The sequence below is a fragment of the Leptonychotes weddellii genome, chromosome 6, assembly GCF_054177405.1.
Source record: "Leptonychotes weddellii isolate Sample4059 chromosome 6, ASM5417740v2, whole genome shotgun sequence".
Lineage (NCBI taxonomy): Eukaryota > Metazoa > Chordata > Mammalia > Carnivora > Phocidae > Leptonychotes > Leptonychotes weddellii.
This window is the reverse complement of record NC_138374.1, coordinates 100,500,472-100,518,664: the sequence shown is the minus strand read 5'-3', so window position 1 is coordinate 100,518,664 and position 18,193 is coordinate 100,500,472. Positions and strand designations below refer to the sequence as shown.

At 51.4% G+C, this 18,193-nt stretch overlaps 1 protein-coding gene across 1 annotated transcript in view; it reads left to right on the top strand.

Moving 5' to 3' along the window:
- CACNA1E (calcium voltage-gated channel subunit alpha1 E) overlaps positions 1-18,193 on the top strand; it is a 290,904-nt gene that overhangs the window by 215,187 nt on the left and 57,524 nt on the right. The window contains exons 16-25 of the mRNA XM_081823197.1: positions 1,131-1,248; positions 3,053-3,120; positions 3,857-3,954; positions 8,284-8,340; positions 9,473-10,117; positions 10,560-10,870; positions 12,993-13,149; positions 14,286-14,415; positions 15,125-15,184; positions 15,923-16,029. Of these exons, the coding sequence (XP_081679323.1) occupies positions 1,131-1,248; positions 3,053-3,120; positions 3,857-3,954; positions 8,284-8,340; positions 9,473-10,117; positions 10,560-10,870; positions 12,993-13,149; positions 14,286-14,415; positions 15,125-15,184; positions 15,923-16,029 (1,751 nt within the window). The remainder of the gene's footprint in view (positions 1-1,130; positions 1,249-3,052; positions 3,121-3,856; positions 3,955-8,283; positions 8,341-9,472; positions 10,118-10,559; positions 10,871-12,992; positions 13,150-14,285; positions 14,416-15,124; positions 15,185-15,922; positions 16,030-18,193) is intronic.

Genomic DNA, 18,193 nt, shown 5'->3' with positions numbered 1-18,193 from the left:
AACATTCTTACCAATAGAAGAGCTCTATCATAATTACAGTATTGGCCTTTTTCCTATACTTGTGAGTTCACAAGAGATATTAGGGCAAAGACATTCAGTAACTTACAATATTTATGACTACCATCAAGTGGGCTTTATTCCAGGAATGCACGGATGGTTCAGTATCCACAAATCAATCAATGTGATCTACCACATTACCAAAATAAAGGTTAAAAATCATATGATTATTTCAATAGATGCAGAAAAAGCATTTAACAAAATTTAACATTCATTCATGATAAAACTCTCAATGAAGTGGGTATGGAAGGAACCTACCTCAACATAATTAAGGCCATGTATGACAAACCTACAGCTAAATCATACTCAGTGGTGAAAAGCTGAAGGCTTTTTCTCTAAGACTAGGAATAAGACAAGGATGTCTACTTGCACCACTTTTATTCTGCGTAGTGCTGGAAGTCCTAGCCACAGCAATCAGACAAGAAAAAGAAATAAAAGTCATCCAGATTGGTAAGGAAGAAGAAAAACAGTCATACCACATTTATGGTTTTCTGAAATTGGAAGCATCTTCTGACCCATATGTCCATTTAATGAATTATTTTTCCACCCACCCCACCTCTCCCATCCCACAAAAAATATGTTTTTAAATCATGGAGGGAAACTCAAAAGTCAATAATGCTGAGAGCTAAAGAAAACACTATTTAGCTAGAATCTGAGGCTAAACCAGAACCCAGTTTTCTGGAACTGGAACCCATGAGGCTCTTTCTAATAGTGCTGCCATCCCACGAATTGTATCTTAGCTCCCCTGGGATGGACTGGTAGTGACCAGACCACCTGATCTGTGTGATTCCCATAGGCCTGGCAAAGCCGGAAGTGGAGGGAGTCTGTAGTCAGACTCAGAAAAGAATCTTTCCTTGTGATTCTCTCTTTCCATTTTCAATGCCTAAAATTATCATCCTTATCAGAAGGAAGTTTAGAATTATTCATGGAAGTGACTTTATTTTTCTCCTTGGCAGAATAACCAAGCAAGAGGGTAGATGGAAAAGATGGAGGCCAGAATTTTCCTTTTTGCATTGGCCCCATTTTCTCAATCAACCCAAGTCTCTGACTTGCCTATTGTTTGCTTTGCGTAGATCCTAACAGGGGAGGACTGGAATGAGGTGATGTACAATGGGATCCGTTCCCAGGGTGGGGTCAGCTCAGGCATGTGGTCAGCTATCTATTTCATTGTGCTCACCTTGTTTGGAAACTGTATCCTTTTTAAGATACTCCTCTTCATGCTGCCTGCCTGCCTGGACCAGCATTTAAGGAGGGTGGTGGTGGTGATGGTGATGGTAGAGGTGGGTGAGTTTTTTTGGCCAGTGGCGGCGGGGGGGTCAGGGTAGTAGTGGGGTGGATATTGCTTGGTATACTAAGAGAAACAAGGACTCTGATCTTAAGGAACTTGTGTACTAGTTGGATAAAGAAGACAATTATAAACAAGGAGATAGAGTATTATCCAAATCTTCAGCATACAAAATAATAACATGTGAGGCTCTTATACTGAGTAGTTGGAAATACTATCAGCTGGGGAAAATAAGAGATGACAAAGATTACTGCAGACTGAAATAGTGGTCACATTGTAATGTTAATAAATTAATTACATGTTAATATAGAACAGGACCTGCACATAATAAGATCTCAGAAATATCAGTATTATGATTAATGCTAATACTGTTTAGCATAGGTAACATTTATTGTATTTGTGCTATTCATGAGACCCTGTACTAAATGTTTTACAGGCACTATTTCATCTTATCCTTACTTTCTAAGACTTAGAAGAAATAACTTTCAAAGTCAAACAATTATTAAATTGTAAGGGGAGATTGGAAATCAAGTCCATTTAATTCCCAAACCCTTACCTGGTCATAAGACCTAGACTAGGAAGATTTAGGTTTTAATACCAGCAATTCTGCTTACCAGTTGTGTAGCCTTGGGAAAGTCCCTTAATCTGTCTGAGCTTTTAGTTTTCACATCTGTAAGGAGGATAACAACATTGATCCCTTTGTTAGTTGTGAATAGTAAATGAGCTCATTTATTTGGATGCACCTTATGAATGAACTGCAGACTTCTATACAATCACTAGATGTTTGGGGGGGATGGGACTTGCCTTGAAATGGCATTGATGGAGTAAGAAGGGAGAGCTGTGTGATGTAGCTGTACTTTTGCTTTTCCCATAGTCTCACGGAGACAAGATACTCCTTTAACCTTTTTTGCCCTGAAAATTTCTAGGGGCCAGAGCAGACTATGAAACAAACATGAGACACCCATAAGAAGAAAGTTATGCAGTGCGTTACAGAAATGGAAGACCAGTTTGTCACAATGGCACCTTGATTTTCCTGTTGCTCTGAGGGTAGTCAGACCTGGACTTTGATGCTAAAACCAGCTCTATATTCCACAACACCTGGATCTCAAAGAGAGTTGGAAAATTGGGACTTCAGAGGTTAGAGTTTAGAATGGAAATGGGTTCCATAATGATCATGTGTGCTCTGTGACATTTTTGTTAAATGAAATATGGAAGCCTTTTAGGATAAGAAGAATGAGAGAAGTTAGCATTCCATTATTGAGAGCCGCTCAGTGATGGGTCTGTGGGATCCCATTTCTTTTCACCTTTAAGAACAGAGTAGGATCTTGATCTGGGTGGGCTTCAATTCTAGCCTCCCAGAAAGGAGAGGTAAGCTCCTGCATTGAGCTCCCTACTGTCATGTTGTTCCATGATTCTCTATTCAATATTGCTATGAGTGGGGACCATACATGTCTAAAGGCCCCCTTACTCCAACTTGGCCCCTGAGTGATTGGATTCAGCTATCTCTGTGTCCTAGGCAAAGAGAAGCCATGTGGAAGGAAGAAGAGATATTCTTCTTCAGACAGGGCTGCATAACCTCTGCTTAATTGATGCTGTGGGGTAGCTTCTGTTCCTGCTGGATCCCAGGCAGCAAAGACTTCGAGAAACCCTCTCAGTCTTGCTGAAGCCTTTTGGTTTTCTTACTTGCCCATCCTTAACTCATCACCCCAGACACACTGCTGAATGTGTTCTTGGCCATTGCTGTGGACAATCTGGCCAATGCCCAAGAGCTGACCAAGGTAAGCATTCTCTGCAGATCTGATGATTCTCTTGTGCCATTGGGCACTTCATCTAGAGCATGGGAATGATGTATCTGCTTTGCATACCTCACAGGATTATTGTTAGGATCAAGTAAAATAATGTATGTGAAGATCAGAGCAGGCTGAGAAGATGTGTGTTCTTAGTAGCTCTAGTCATTTCACCTGAACTGGCTTTTTCCAGTGTCATCACAAAGAAGGGACACTTACACCAGGAATGTAGGTTAGGGGATGAGGTCCCTGCCTGATCACCTGGGGTAAGGCCACTTCGCTGGGCTGGGGAAAGGGTGTAAGTAGAGGCACAGTCTTAGCATTTTACTTTAGGGCGGGTCTGCCTGGAAGGACCCTGGTCCATCACTTGCAGATACTGCAGAACATCTGAAAGGTGTCAGCTCCAGCTTCTGACCTCCACAGCCATGGGCTCCACCGAGGGCTAGAGCCTGGGGTAGAATTCCATGGCTTTCCTGAGGAATGGTGGGGAAGCCTGTGGGACAGGGTAGAGACCAGAATTACTGGCCATGCCAGGGCTGTGAAGGCTTCTGTCTCCTAAGGTGCCTGGCACCTGGCCACCTGAGGCCACCCACCCTCCTACTGCCTTGTTTAACCCTTTTTCCTGCCTTCCTCATTTCACCTGGTCTCCAGAACTTGTGGGGAGAGCCAAGGGAGCTATTCTTCTTCATGGGGATACCAGGCAAGGCCATCTCTGCTTTGTGTCTAGGATGAGCAAGAAGAAGAGGAGGCTTTCAACCAGAAACATGCATTGCAGAAGGCCAAGGAGGTCAGCCCGATGTCTGCACCCAACATGCCCTCTATCGAGTGAGTTGGCTGTCCCCACTTCACTGACCCCTGGGCTCCTGTGCTAACAGCCAATTCATCAACTCAAAATGGTATATTATCAGAGGATGCCTACTCCATGCTGGGAAATGTCCTAAGAATACAGCAGTGAGCAAGACAGAGTCTCTGTTCTCATGGAGCTTTTATTTCAGTGAGAGAGATAGATAATTAACACACATAAATAATTTTAGGTGGTGATCACTGCTCTAAGGTAAATAGAACAGGGTAATAATGCAGAAGAATAAGAATTGGGTGGAGTACTTACAGGCAGCCTGGGAGGGATTCTTTGAAGAGGTGGAATTCAAACAGAGATCTATATATGGAGAAGGCAGTCATGTAAAATTACAGAGGAGGAGCATGCTCCAGCGAGGTGCAGTGTGGCTGGTGGGCAGGGAGCAAGGACGAATAGAAGGAGACATGGCCAGGGAGATCCTGGAGGCCCAGGTGCAGCGTTTTAGCTTTTATTCTAATTGCAACCATGGAGGCTCTAAGGCAGAAGGATGGATACTACATGATCTACACTTTTTAAAAAATATATTTTATTTATTTGAAAGAAAGAGAGCATGAGCAGGGGGAGGGGCAGAGGGAGAGGGAGAAGCAGACTCCCCGCTGAGCAGGGAGCCCGACGTGGGGCCTGATCCTAGGACCCCAAGATCATGACCTGAGCTGAAGGCCAACACTTAACCGGCGCCCCCCGCCGCCATGATAAATATTTTAAAAGTTCGCTCTGCTCTATGAAGAATGGATTGTAGGGGCCAAAGGTGGAGGCAGGGAGACAGGGTTGACTATAAGAATAAAGTAGGTGACGGGTAATGGTCGTTGAGACCATGGTAGCAATGGAGGAAATGAGAATCCCATTCAGTCTGTGCTTTGGAGGGAGAACCAATAGGACGAGGTGATGGACTAAATGTGTTGGAGGTGGGGATAAGAAAGAAAAAGAAATATTTCTCCCATGTTTTAAGGTTTGATGCCTAAGCAACTAGGTAGATGGTGGTGGTACTTACTGATAGTTTGGAGAACGGTGGAAATCCAAGGTTCATTTTGGCCACATTAAATTTGAGATACTTAGAGGACATCCAAGTGAAGATGTTGAATAGGCCCTCATTGGTCACATGAGTGTGAAGCTTGGAAGAGAAGTCCAGGTTAGAAATAAAGATTTGGGGGGAGCCATTTGTATTTGGATGGCATTAAATATCAGCATGGGTGAACTGGCACAGAGTTGGTGAGACGGGGTTGCTCAGGATGGAGGCCAGAGCACTCCTGTGCCTTGATGTCTGGCAGAGGAGATAGACGGGGAGCAATTAGGAGTAGGAAGAAAGAACAGGGAAGTGCCCTATCCTGGAGACCTAGAGAAGAAAACTCTTCAGGAAGGAGTGAGTGGACAGTGCAGCTAAATACTCTCAAAAGATCACATAAGCTGAGGACAGAAAAGGGACCATTGGATTTGGCAAAACGAACGTTGTTAGTGACCTTCAGTTTCAGCGGCCCGGTGGGAACAGAATCCAGTTAGAGTGGATTAGGGAGAGAATGGCAGGTGAGAGAGGAGAGCAGTGAGTGTAGACTTTAAGGATCTAGCCTGGACCTGTGGTTGCTGGTAGAACTAGCAAGGCGTGGGCCCCGTGTGGAGCTGGAAGAAAGTGTTGGAGGAGGAGCTGAGAATCCCTTTTGTGGCTTCTGAGCCTCGGTGAGGTCTGCGTGGGTGGCCCTGGGGATCGATGGGGAGGCTTTGAGACCCCCGGGAGGTGCGAATCTATCCAGACACCAGACCCTGTCATCCACCACTTGAAGCTGGTCAGGAGGAGCCTTTCTTTGCCAAGTGCTCATGGGAAGGGCTCTGAATGTCCTCTGTCTTGCCCTTTAGAGTCATTCCAGAGTTCTGTGTGGGGCCCTTCTTCCCCTGGACGGTCATCATCTTGCCCTCACCTTTCAAAATGGAAGGCCTGGCCTCTGAGCCCCTTCTCTGTGAGTGAGAAAAAACCGGCCCTCAAACTTTGTTAAGGATTGATGGAGAGAGGTAGAGCAACTCCTTTCTCTCTGGAATACTCTCTGGGCCTTGAGTCGTTCCTTCCCCACCTTCCCTGCACTCATGCGCTTGGGTTAAAAATACACACACACAGGTATGCAAACATGCCGATGGGGAGGGCTGGCTGTCACTTAGGAGTGGGTGGTTCTATTTACTGAGATGAGGAAGCCCGGGGAAGAGTGGGTTTGGAGACGTGAGTTGGGAAGATGCTTGGCCCAGAGTAGAAACTCACTATTTGTGGAATGGAAGAATGAATGAAATGCGGGTAGGCATAGAGCTGTAGGCAGTGAGCTGTGTGCGTGTCTGGGCACGGTGAGGTGGAAGAAGGTGCTACAACCATCCAAGATGAGCAGAGATCCAGCTCTGGTTGCTGGGTGGGTGCTGCTGACGGGAGCGATGTCAGGGTGGGGTGTGTTTCTCCGGAGTGCAGGCAAGACCGCTGATTCCTGGGCTACCGGACAGCCGAGGAGGTGTCTGTCCCTAGAGAAACCTGAAAAGAGCATTGTTACAAATCAGAAGGTCTGAGGGCTGGTTCTGTCACTCCCATGCTCAGTGTCCTTGGAGAGAGAACCACTTAGGATCCTAGAACCTCTGTTGCCCCATCTTTGAAACGGGAAGAATGCTGCTGCCCTTCCTGATCCACAGGGTTAATGTCAGGTGTATGTGAGGTCACACATGCGTGAGTTGGAGAGATGTCGATGCCTCTCTGTGTGATTTTAGGAATGACGGTGTATTGCTGATGGGCTGTGAATTTGGATATGTGTATGTGTGAGTGGAGAAGTGTAGTTTGAAGCGTGTATCTGATTTGTATGGGAATTAAAAGTTGGGTCTGTCTTTGCCTGGCGTGTGTGTGTGTGTGTGTGTGTGTGTGTGTGTGTGTGTGCGCGCGCGCGCGCGCGTGCGTTCATGAGAAAGAGAATTCTTCCATGTACTTAAACTCTTACACATGTGCTTCTGGAGAGCTGATATTTGAGTATTTGAGAATTTGCAAGTAGATGGTAGCGTCTGCTTTCCCTAGTGGGTGTGCTCGCTGCCTGGCTAGAGTGTGTCCTTCTATTTCTATGTGTTACCCATGCTGCTTGGCAGCGGCACCCCACGTGGGCCTCATTGCATTGCAGCTGCCCCTGCTGAGGGGTGCACACAGTCGGGGAGCTCACAGGCATCTCCGCAGCGATGTCTGCCCCCACTCTGTGGATGCTTGTACACACTGTGCCTCTTCCAGATGCCAAGTGAGGCTCCCACCAGCTGCCGCTCCTCCCCCAGCCCACCCATGTATCAGGCTTCTCTGCGGATGTGGGACATGCCAGTTGAGCAGTGCTATGAGGCCTAGCATGTTCTCCATTGGTCAGGGAGGGAACGACGGTCGCTAAGCATCCCCCAGGTCTAGGCAGGGCCCAGTGGGCCAGACTACGTCTGTCAGCCCAGGACTAGGGGCAAGCCTGCTCCACAGTAGTCCCACGTGTGTTGTCCTTGACCTGAGCATTGACATTGCCCTGAGAGCTTCATTTTTAGGAGTCCCATTTGCCTTTGTGGGTGATGCCCACACCCTACCAGTCTGACCTTCTCTGGACCTTGTAAGCGAAAGGGCACAGCATGTGTGTGTCTGGAGAAAGATTTTTTTTTCCCCCCTGCGCATGGCTGAGAAGGCTGGGACTGCGCTTTACCTGGCTGAACAGATGGAGCCTGGAAGGCCTCTGGCCAGGGTCACTGGGTCGCAGAGCCACAGGGGCGCCGCCCATGTCCTGAAGTCCATGCAGAGCAGCCCACGGCAGGGTGGCCCTGCCCCCAGCCGTGGGCTGCTCTGTGGTTCTGATGGTGTGCATAGCGGAGCAGCTTTCCCGCATGTGTTGCGTGGCTGGAGTGATGAGCTTGGGGGCGGGGGGGTCACACCCATGTGAATGTCCTAGACGTGACTGGGGGGAATACAGCTCTCATCCGAGTTTGTAGGGTTTCCAGAATAGATCCCCGGAGGGCACTTAGGGGCAAGCGTGAGTGCCGGGGGGCATGATGACGGAGCACCCGAAGCTGCGTCCTCTATGATATGAGACCTCCTTTGCGCCTGCATGTGTGCTTCTAGCACCGGGTCCATGTGTCTGCACGTCGTGAGGAATCCAAGGTCACCCCCTGGGCAAGGTGGAGGTTGGGAGCCTCAGAGGGCAGCGGGCATGTGGAGAGCGTGTGGGCACCTAGAGGACTCCGCGCCTCTCCGTGGACACTGGCTGGTGGCTGTGGGGCTTGTGGTTCGGAGCGGCCGGGGTGAACTGAACCTCTTCGTTTTTCTTTCCCAGAAGAGACAGAAGGAGAAGACACCACATGTCGATGTGGGAGCCACGCAGCAGCCACCTGTATGTGTGTACCGGTCTGCGTGTTTGTGAGCGGTCATGTGTGTGCGTGGGGACACCGTGTCTTCGTCCTCACCGCGGACACAGTGGCGCCGGGTGTGCATGTCAGTGTGTGCCGTGGTGTGTGCGTGTGTCCCGTGGACACTCTCCTCTGCACCTCTCCACTTGTGCTCAGTTCAGTGTGTGTCTACAGTACGTGACCCCGTGTGTCGTGCACGCCTCTGTGCGGCCCGCGAGCGGGCACGCGTTGGTGTGGGCACTTCGTGTCGGCGTGTGGGCCTCGCCCGAGGGCCGGCGCGTGGGCCTCCGTGAGGGTGCGTGTGGGCACATGTGCGTGAAAGCAGGGACTGCCCTCCCACCCGCGGGAGCCCACTCCTGGGTGCGTCACGTTGCGTGGGCCTGCCGCCACGTGAGGGCTCGTCTCAGCCCCTGGGCTGGAGCGTTCGGCAGCGGTTTTGAGAAGCAGGGGCCGGCGCTCTCGGCACACACAGTGCCGTGGTCTGTGTCAGCTGTCGTGGAAGAGAGCCACGGCACTCTCGTTTTTGGAGGGCGATGCCAACAAGGGTCTGCTAGTCACCGTCGCCAGGCTTCCTCTCGTCGGACCCGGCCGCTGTACTTCTCAGCCTGTGCTCCCCCCACTGTCTGAGGGGCAGGGGGAGCTGGGGGAGCGGGGGGGGGGGGGAAGCAAAGGTTTCTGACCCGGAATTAAGGGCCAGTGCTGAGCACAGGGTGGGTATAGGTGGATGTCCTGAGAGCGAAGGAGAACAGGGGAGTGCAGACCGGGTGAGCCTTGGTACCGCAGTCCTGCAGGCCCCAGGGGCTCCATCCCGGGCTGATACCCATCCCCCGCCCCCCTGCCCCCCCCCAACGACTGCAGAGCAGGGACGAGAGTGGGAAGCCCCACATGCTTGGAGGCGCTGGTCCCACCACCTACTCGTGTGTGGCCCACTCCGCTCCTTGCATCTTTCTGTGCTTCCTGTCTGCAGGTCCTGGGCTCTCCCATTTGCTGCCCACCCCCCATGTGTCCCGCCCCTTTGCCACGGCCGCTGAGGGCTGGTCTGCACCCCGGTGGCTCCCTCCCTGGCCTTCAGCTGTCAGGCTCTGACCGTGGTCCTCGCCCTTTCCCCTTTGGCAGGAGGGAGCGGAGGCGCCGGCACCATATGTCGGTGTGGGAGCAGCGCACCAGCCAGCTGAGAAGGCACATGCAGATGTCCAGCCAGGAGGCCCTCAATAAGGAGGAGGCCCCACCAATGAACCCCCTCAACCCCCTCAACCCGCTGAGTCCCCTCAACCCACTCAATGCCCACCCCAGCCTCTACCGGAGACCCAGGCCCGTCGAGGGCCTGGGCCTGGGCCTGGAGAAGTGTGAGGAGGAGCGCATCAGCCGTGGGGGGTCCCTCAAGGGGGATGGAGGGGACCTGTCAAGCGCCCTGGATGACCAGAGGAGCCCCTTGTCCCTGGGCAAGCGGGAGCCACCGTGGCTGGCCAGGCCCTGTCATGGCAACTGTGACCCCACCCAGCCGGAGGCTGGGGGAGGGGAGACCGTGGTGACCTTCGAGGACCGCGCCAGACACAGGCAGAGCCAGCGGCGCAGCCGGCACCGTCGGGTCAGAACAGAAGGCAGGGAGCTCTCCTCCACCTCCCGGAGCAGGTCTGCCAGCCAGGAGCGGAGTCTGGACGAGGCGGTGCCCCCCAAGGAGGAGGACTGCGAGCCCAGGGGCAGCCACGGGGCCAAGGAACCCACAATCCAGGAAGAAGAGCGAGGCCAAAACTTAAGGAGGTGTGTTAGTCACGGGTGTGCCCCAGAGACATCTAGCCTTGCGGGGGTGAAGGACTCTTCAGTACGATCCTATCTGACCCTCCGTTTTCCCTTTTACAAAATGGAGAAGATGCTAACACACCCTTCATAAGATATGCGTGACTATGATAGGTGATGGATTCTGTCCCCTTGAAAACCGGGGTCTGTTCTTCTAGGGCATCTCCTGTTGGGAGTGGGTCCCGGGCCGATTGACGGGAACAAGGCCTGGACGCTGGCTGGGGGTCTTAGCTGCCCCCTGCCTGGGTGGGTCAGGGTGGGAGGCAGCGGATGCCACGCTCTCCAGCAAGGCTCCTAGGGCTTCCCTCACCTTTCCCTCACCTTTCCCTCTTGCCTGGCTCACCTGCCACTTGAGAACAGCTTCTTCCGATCTGAGCACCAGCCGTCTCCTCCTTTGTCCCTCCAGGACCAACAGTCTGATGGTGCCCAGAGGCTCCAGGCTGGCAGGAGCCCTCGACGAGGACAACATGCCCCTGGTCCTGCCCCAGCTGGAGCTGGAAGTGGGGAAGGACATGGTGCTGACTGAGCAGGAGGCGGAGGGCAGCAGCGAGCGGGCCCTGCTGGGCGACGTGCAGTTGGACATGGGCAGGGCCATCAGCCAGAGTGAGCCTGACCTCTCCTGTGCCACCAACATAGACAAGGCCACCACCGCGAGCACCAGCGTCACTGTCGCCATCCCCGACGTGGGCCCCTTGGTGGACTCAACTGTGGTTCACAGTGAGAACGCAGTCCCTGTCCCCCTTCACCCTCACCACCCATCCCCCCCGGGGCTGGGGACCATTGTGGCTCTGGAGTCACCCAGTAAAGCTACGTGAAAAACCCCACCAGCAGGACGAAGTCATTCTTCAGCAAGTAAATGATAGCAGTAGTTTTAGCTCAGTTTGCAGGAAAAATAAGTTAGAATGTTCTCCGTCTTAAGTTTTGCCCATAAAATTTCCTTCAGCCTTGGCCCCTGTGACCACCATAGAGACTTCAAGGAGATCACACGTGGTTTGGTACCCAGATGTATATTCAGCTATTTGACTTATCGTGTGAATATTTGGTGGTGTTCCCCTTGGACAGGTTAGGGAACCTCTGATGGAGCAGGAGATGGCCCAGATCTGTTCAGTGTGGCTTGAACAAACCTCGGTTTCTCCCAAGGCTTCAGGTTGTCAACCCTAAAGTGAAAGCATTGAATTGGGTGATCTCTGAGGTCTTTCTCAGCACTAACATTTTATGAATCTGTTACTCTTATCTACTCTTTCCTCCGAGGAGATTTAACTTAGTTTTTATCCTAGATCCCTCAGGCAATGGATGTTAATCTCCAGACCTCAAAAGGAAGAGACAAAAATTACTGGGCCTACCCCCTCATCCCCACCCTTAACCCCACCCAGCCTCACTCCTATCCTTGTTTCAACCCCATCCCTTTTCCTCCCCTAACCCCATCCCTCTCCCAGCCCTAACCCTAAACTCCACCCCTGTCTCTGCCCTAACCCCATCCCCGCCCTAAGCCCACCCCTATCCCTGTACTAACCCCACCCCATCCCTGCTTCCCCCCCAACCCCATCCCCTACCTAACCCTCACCACACCCCCATTCCTGCATTAATCCCACCTGCTGCCCATGGCCACTGAATTGCGACCACAGATTCCACCCTTGCTTTTTTTGCCTCTCTTTTTCCTTATTTTTCTCTTTTCATAGAACAGTCTTCTCGTCTCCCTGTTTTTCTTTCTTCCACTGCTCCATCTCCATTCCATCACCTTCTCAGCACTCAAAATGCCCATACTACTTTAGAAAATGAAATCCCCCATGTCTAGTGCTGCTGGGGTTGACTTGGGCATGTCTCAGGATTTCAGACAACCTCTTTTGGTGTCTGTTTCATTTTATGCTCTAATAAGTGCTTTGGACCCTCTCTGATGAGAAATGTTAAGAAGTTTGACCTTTCTCTGTTCCTGTTCTGGGGCTGGTCGCTGGCCTTCGTCATAGGTAAGAGCATATTATCAGAGGGCTTTTGGACAAGTTACCTCTTGGAAGGACCCAGAAGGGGCCAGAAGCTCAAAGGTTTGCTGCTTGCACAAGGCTCCAGGATAGAGTCATTAGCTGAGGGAGGGGCTGACTGCATCCCTTGCCCCGCTCAGAGAGCTTCCACCTCTCTGCCACTTACCCCACCCTGTGACTTGCATGTGGAAACTGAGGGTGGCCCAAGAGCTTCACTCAGTCTCTGGCTCCTTCATTCTCCCAGTCCTGGAATGCAGTCATGGTCTCATAGAGGTATGAATATTGCATTGCCATTTCAACATTAATCATGACTGGAACAAGCAGAGCCAGCAAGTCAGCCACAAACAGAGTAACGGCTTCTTAAAATCTTCCACTGCAGTGGGAGATCATCGAAACGCTACAGGATTTGGAATTGGGAACTAGCTGTATGAACCTAGGATAGGTACTTGAATTCCCTGAACCTCAGTTTTCCCATCTGTATAATGGGCAGAGTACATGCCGCTCAGGGTGTAGTGATGTGAAAATTCAAGAAGTGAACGTAGGCAAAGAATCTAGATTTTAGATATGTCAGCCTTGTAAACTTTACAGCAGAAACAAGCCTTCTGTGACCCTGGGAAACGTGATTATTATTTATATGGCAAAAAAAGTCATACCATGTAAAATTAGGATGCTGACCAGGAGAGAACGAGAGCAAGGGCTTGACTCAGTGTAATAGTGAACACCCCCAGTGTTTGCAGGGTACCTGGCTAGACACATTCCTCTAACCCCTTCCCCTCCTCTTGATCCTACCCCCATGGAAAACAAAGGGCACCGTTCTCACAGGCGGCAAGATTTCTGATGATTTCAACACGTTCCTTTGGCAGTTAGCAACAAGGCTGATGGAGAAGCCAGTCCCCTGAAGGAGGCAGAGATCAAAGAGGAGGAGGAGGAGGTGGAGAAGAAGCAGAAGAAGGAGAAGCGTGAGACGGGCAAAGCCATGGTGCCCCACAGCTCCATGTTCATCTTCAGCACCACCAACCCGTAAGGCGCCCTCCCGTCACTCCCCCTTCAGTGCCAGGGTTAGAGCCAGGGCAGGGTGATGAGAAGAAGGAGAGATGAGGGACCACTTAGTGGACTGTGGCCAGACATCTGAAACATGCGGAGTGCTCACTGGTGGAAGTGGTTCATGGGATTGAACAGCCTCTGAGCTCTGTGCTGAGCCTACAAAGTAATTTAAGACAGGGAAGCATGAGAGATGTCATGAGAAAAGGACCCTATAACTCTTATTCCTCTTATTTGGTCAGTAGGTTGTGTAGGGGTGGGGTGGGAGGAAGGAAATCTACTTGGGATGTGTCATCAAATACTCCAGTGGTGGACAGAACTGAGAATATGGAACCTAGAATAAATAGATCATCCACTGGAGTTTAAGAGTATTGGTCCCACTGTCCCATATGTGAATTTTGAAATGGGCATGTTCCTCAAAGCAGAGGTAGGGGCATGAGATGGAGGTGGCAGAGAAGATTCTGGAAGGTTACACTGAGCTGCCTTTTGCCCTGGAAATGAGCAAGATGTACACATAGACCTGCTTCTGAGGCTAGGAAGACAAAAAGGTTTTCAGTGACCCCATGGGCAGTATTTCAGGCAAGGCTCTGGGAAGGAAGGAACTTGGGCTAAGGTATGTCAGGTCACACAAGTCCAGAATACAGTCTATAGAACATAATTACTTTAATCAGAATACGTGGGGCTCATGAAAACCTGTTGCTGCTCTTGTTAGAAATCTTAGAATCAAGGTCTATTGTTACGTTTCTTGGTTCTTCTGATTTCCTTGCTGTGTCCCAGTTTCTGTACGGTGGAGGAGTAGACACTGAGATACGGTGGAGGGTACCATGTGGCCATGCGGAGTGCATGTCGTCTGATGCTCGCTGCTCCCTTGGCTCAGACGTGCCTACAGATAATGTATCTTGGCTTGCGCACTGCAGCCTCTAACCAATCTGATTACCTTCTCCCACTGGAGCTTTAAATCACGGGTGGTGCCTGCGAAATTAAATTGCTTCCCCACGGCTTCCTCTGGCCAGGGCCCGGCTGTATGGAGGAGGCTGATGTGCACGAGGGTGGGGAGTAAGGGATGGGGAGGGGAGGGAAGCCGACGCAGCTCTGTTGGCTCCTCCACCCCACAGGATCCGCAGGGCCTGCCACTACATCGTGAGCCTGCGCTACTTTGAGATGTGCATTCTCCTGGTGATCGCGGCCAGCAGCATCGCCCTGGCAGCCGAGGACCCCGTCCTGACCAACTCGGAGCGCAACAAAGTGGGTGCACGGGAGCCCTTTGCCCTGGGACCTGTGCTGTCTCAGCCCCTCCCCATCCCAGTATTAAAGGTGAACTAAGGAAGGTTCCTGGGAAATGAGGAAGGCTTAAGAAATGGCCCATTCCTGTTCCTCAGGGCAAAGTATGGACCATTTCCAGATCAGCCTCTTCTCCCCAGTCCCCACCGTGTGCCCTGAGGCTTCAGCAGTGGGCCTTACATCCAGAGCCAGCCAGTCTTTGCAGCCGCCCAGGGGCTTCTATAGTGTGTGTGGGGGGGTCTGATGTCAGGTCATGAGGGATGTGCATGAATTTGGGGAGCTGAGGTTCTACCCCAGGGAGCTGAGACGTCTCCTGGAGGTCCCAAGGGTGTATGTTGGGAGGTATGACAGGGGTGGGTGGGGAGGATTGCAACCGACAAGGGTTCCAGGTCCTGAGGGAGAGATTTGTGGGGCAATTGGGACCCAAGAAGTTAAGTTCTGGCCAGGGGGCGGGAGGCGCCAAGGACTGACCACCTGGTCCTGCGGCTCTAGCAGAATGCATGTCTCCTCTCCTGCCTGTGTCCAGCTAGCACTTACAAGCCCACGCTTCTGTTCTGAGGTAGAAGTGAGCTGGGGTGCGGGGGCATCACTGCATGTGTGTGGGTAGGCAGGAGTATGTACGGCCTGGTGGCCACACATGGTCCTCTTGCCCTTCGCCGTACGTGTCTTACAGGTCCTGAGGTATTTTGACTATGTTTTCACTGGCGTGTTCACCTTTGAGATGGTCATAAAGGTAAAAGCCTCCAGAGAAAAGCTGGGCTCCAGGGTTTGGATGGGTCATGGGTCGGCTCTTCCCCAGTGCTGCCACCTACCAGCCAATGACAGACCGCAGGCCTCTGGCGACCCCTCTTCTGGCCTCAGAAGTCTGATGAAGTCTGTCATGACCAAACTTCATGGCACAGCGGGGTTGTGTGGATCTGTTTAGACTGGGGCAGACCTGTGGGAGTGGTCCAGGGAGGAGCCACTCCACTCTCAGGCAGGCAGCAGTGCAGACAGGCCTGGGCACTGTACTTGCCTCCCCAGTGTGCCCCCTGGTTTGAGCCAAGGCCAAGGGCCAAGGAGGGATGAGTCCTCCTGGACTCCATGTGGTCCCAGCTGCACTCGCTGCTTACCAGTCTGGTCCCCACCACCCTAACACCCCACATTTCTATCTTGTTCCTAGTCTCTCCCATCTGGGGTTTTCCCCATCTGTGCATATGTGGTGACGCCTGGTGTTCTGAGCCACTAAAGGAAGGAGGAATGTGAGAGCCAAGGAGTCTAGCTGAGCCCTGGTGGCTACGACACGGGGCCTCGGGCTTCACAGTTAGGTGGAGAGAGCCTGTGGGACCTGTCCTCTTGCTCCTCGGGTCCTCTGTAGGGTTGATTGTGGAGACAGTGGCAGTAGGGGCGTTGCCCTGAGGAGCCCTGAGCTCCGGGTGCGTTGCCGGCTCCTGTGGGCTCATCCACGGCTCTTCACGTCCTTCTCCTTCAGATGATAGACCAGGGCTTGATCCTGCAGGACGGGTCCTACTTCCGAGACCTGTGGAACATCCTGGACTTCGTGGTGGTGGTTGGCGCGTTGGTGGCCTTTGCTTTGGCGTAAGTGTAACTTTCTTCTTGCTCAGTTTCCCTTTGTCCCTTCTTCCTGAGAATCGGACTGATATGAGGCCTTCTCCTAGGCCAGCGTGAGAGGCAGTCCACTCAGAGTGGTGCCAAAGAAAGCTGCCCTGGAAATCTGGTTCCCACTTGCCCTCTGTGGAACTCTGGCGAGCCTTATAGCTTCAGCTCCCTGCCCCAAATGGCAGCACTGGTGAAGGAGGAGCTGGGGGAGTCCCAAGGAAGAAGTCAGGGGCCCTGGAGTTCCTTTCTTGGAGATGAGCAAGCATAGGCAGGTGCTCACCCATGTGGGCAGTTCCTCCATGGGCTCAGGGAGGGACCCAGGGACAGCTCATGTACCCTTTCCTTCCTTGGATATGTCAAACAAAGAGTCAGCTTGGAAGAAGAATGCAAAGTTGGGGATCACAGACTCTTGAGTATGAGGAGATTCTCTGCTCATGAGCAGGCGGAATCCAGAGCTATTTCACAGACATAAGAACCATGTTCATATGTTTAGCTCCAGAACGTAAGACTTTCACAACTTCCTTGATAACGCACTGAGGAAAACATTCAGGTGACTAACCATGCTCATTACATTTGGAGAATTTTTTTTTTCCCAAACATTGATTCAGCTGTAGCAGGTTTTCAACTACATGCTGACATTTCCTGTGGCATCCCGCCAAGGAAGGGGCTCTCTTGGCCCTCCAGGGTCTAGCTAGGAAACACACATGGTCAGGGCCTTTTCCCTAAGCTGGTGTGTAGAGTGCCCGGGAGATGAATGACAGCCTCTGGGCCCCATCGGCACCTTGTTGTACTGCCAGAGAGCTCCCGCCTTTTCCAGGTGGCCCAGAAGACTTCCCTCCAGCCTCTCCAAGTGCAAGACAGAGCCGGGTCTTTAAGCCAGTCTGGCTACACTGTGATGAGGCAGAAGGAAAGCATTTGGGAGCTGCTGTCAGTGATACCACTGCAAAAGGGAAGGGGCAGAGCACCTGCAGAGGTTGGGCCTTCCCAGGTCCAAGTGGTCAGAAGGGGCTAATCCATCCCCCTCTTCTCCCCAAACACCATCAGCTTCCATTTCTGTCCATCCTGGAGGAGAAAGAGGTGGGGTGACTTCGTGGTGGTCCACGGGGGATCCTCCAAAGGAGAGCCAGGTTGAATGTGGCTGGTAGCCCTGAGCTGGGCTGGCAGGACAATTTCAGTGTCCCCCATGTACACCAGTGTAATAACCGTGCCCACCCCCCCGCCCACCATTGGAGTCACATGGAATCACCTGTGTCTCTCACAACCAGAAAGCCTCCTATTAGATGTGACTGAGCTATTTCTAAGGAAATTGCCCCAAAGCGGGGTATTTTCCCCCATCATCTGGACCTTGTATAAATTCTCACCCCAAGGTAAAAATCAAGGCAACTCTGGCTCTACCAAGGGGACTCCCAGCTCCTCTTCCTCCTTCTTAGAAAAAATCATTAAAGTCTGTCTTTTTCCTAAGGAGGCCTACTTACTTTGTTAGGGATAAATAGCACCCTTGAGTTTTTAAAACGTCAAGTTCCCTTCTCACTTTATCAATTCATTTGCATATATTATTCACCATATTGTTCTTCTTTCTTATTTTGATCTCAGTAAAGTAGTTTGTCTTTCTATGAAGAAACGAAGCACAAGGAAGGAGAAGTATATGGGAAAGGATCCTCCCCATCTTTAGGAAGAACAGAGCTCCTTGGGGTGACAGGGCAGAGTGGGAGGAAGGTGTGGACTATGGACTCAGGCAGGCCCTGCTTTGAATCCCAGCCCCTCTACTTACCTGCATCATGTCCTAAAGCAACAGAGCAAGATAGTAGTCCTCCTAACCTCAGTTTCTCATCCCTGAAATGCAGTCAAAATAATGCATGTGGCGTGCTTAGCACATAGGGCGTGGCACAATGTGAATGATCGTAAATTTTTTTAATTTAAGTTCAATTAGCCAACAGATAGTAAATCATTAGTTTTGATATAATGTTCAATAATTCATTAGATGTTAATTCCCTTCCTTAACCTTCCATTCTCTCATCACATCCTGAAGTCCAGATACTGGAGCCAAGTATGTATTGATATATAGTGTGTGCAAATGGTTGAAGATGAACACAGGCTGGTTTCCACAACTTGGTTGTCTTAGACACACACACGCACACAGACA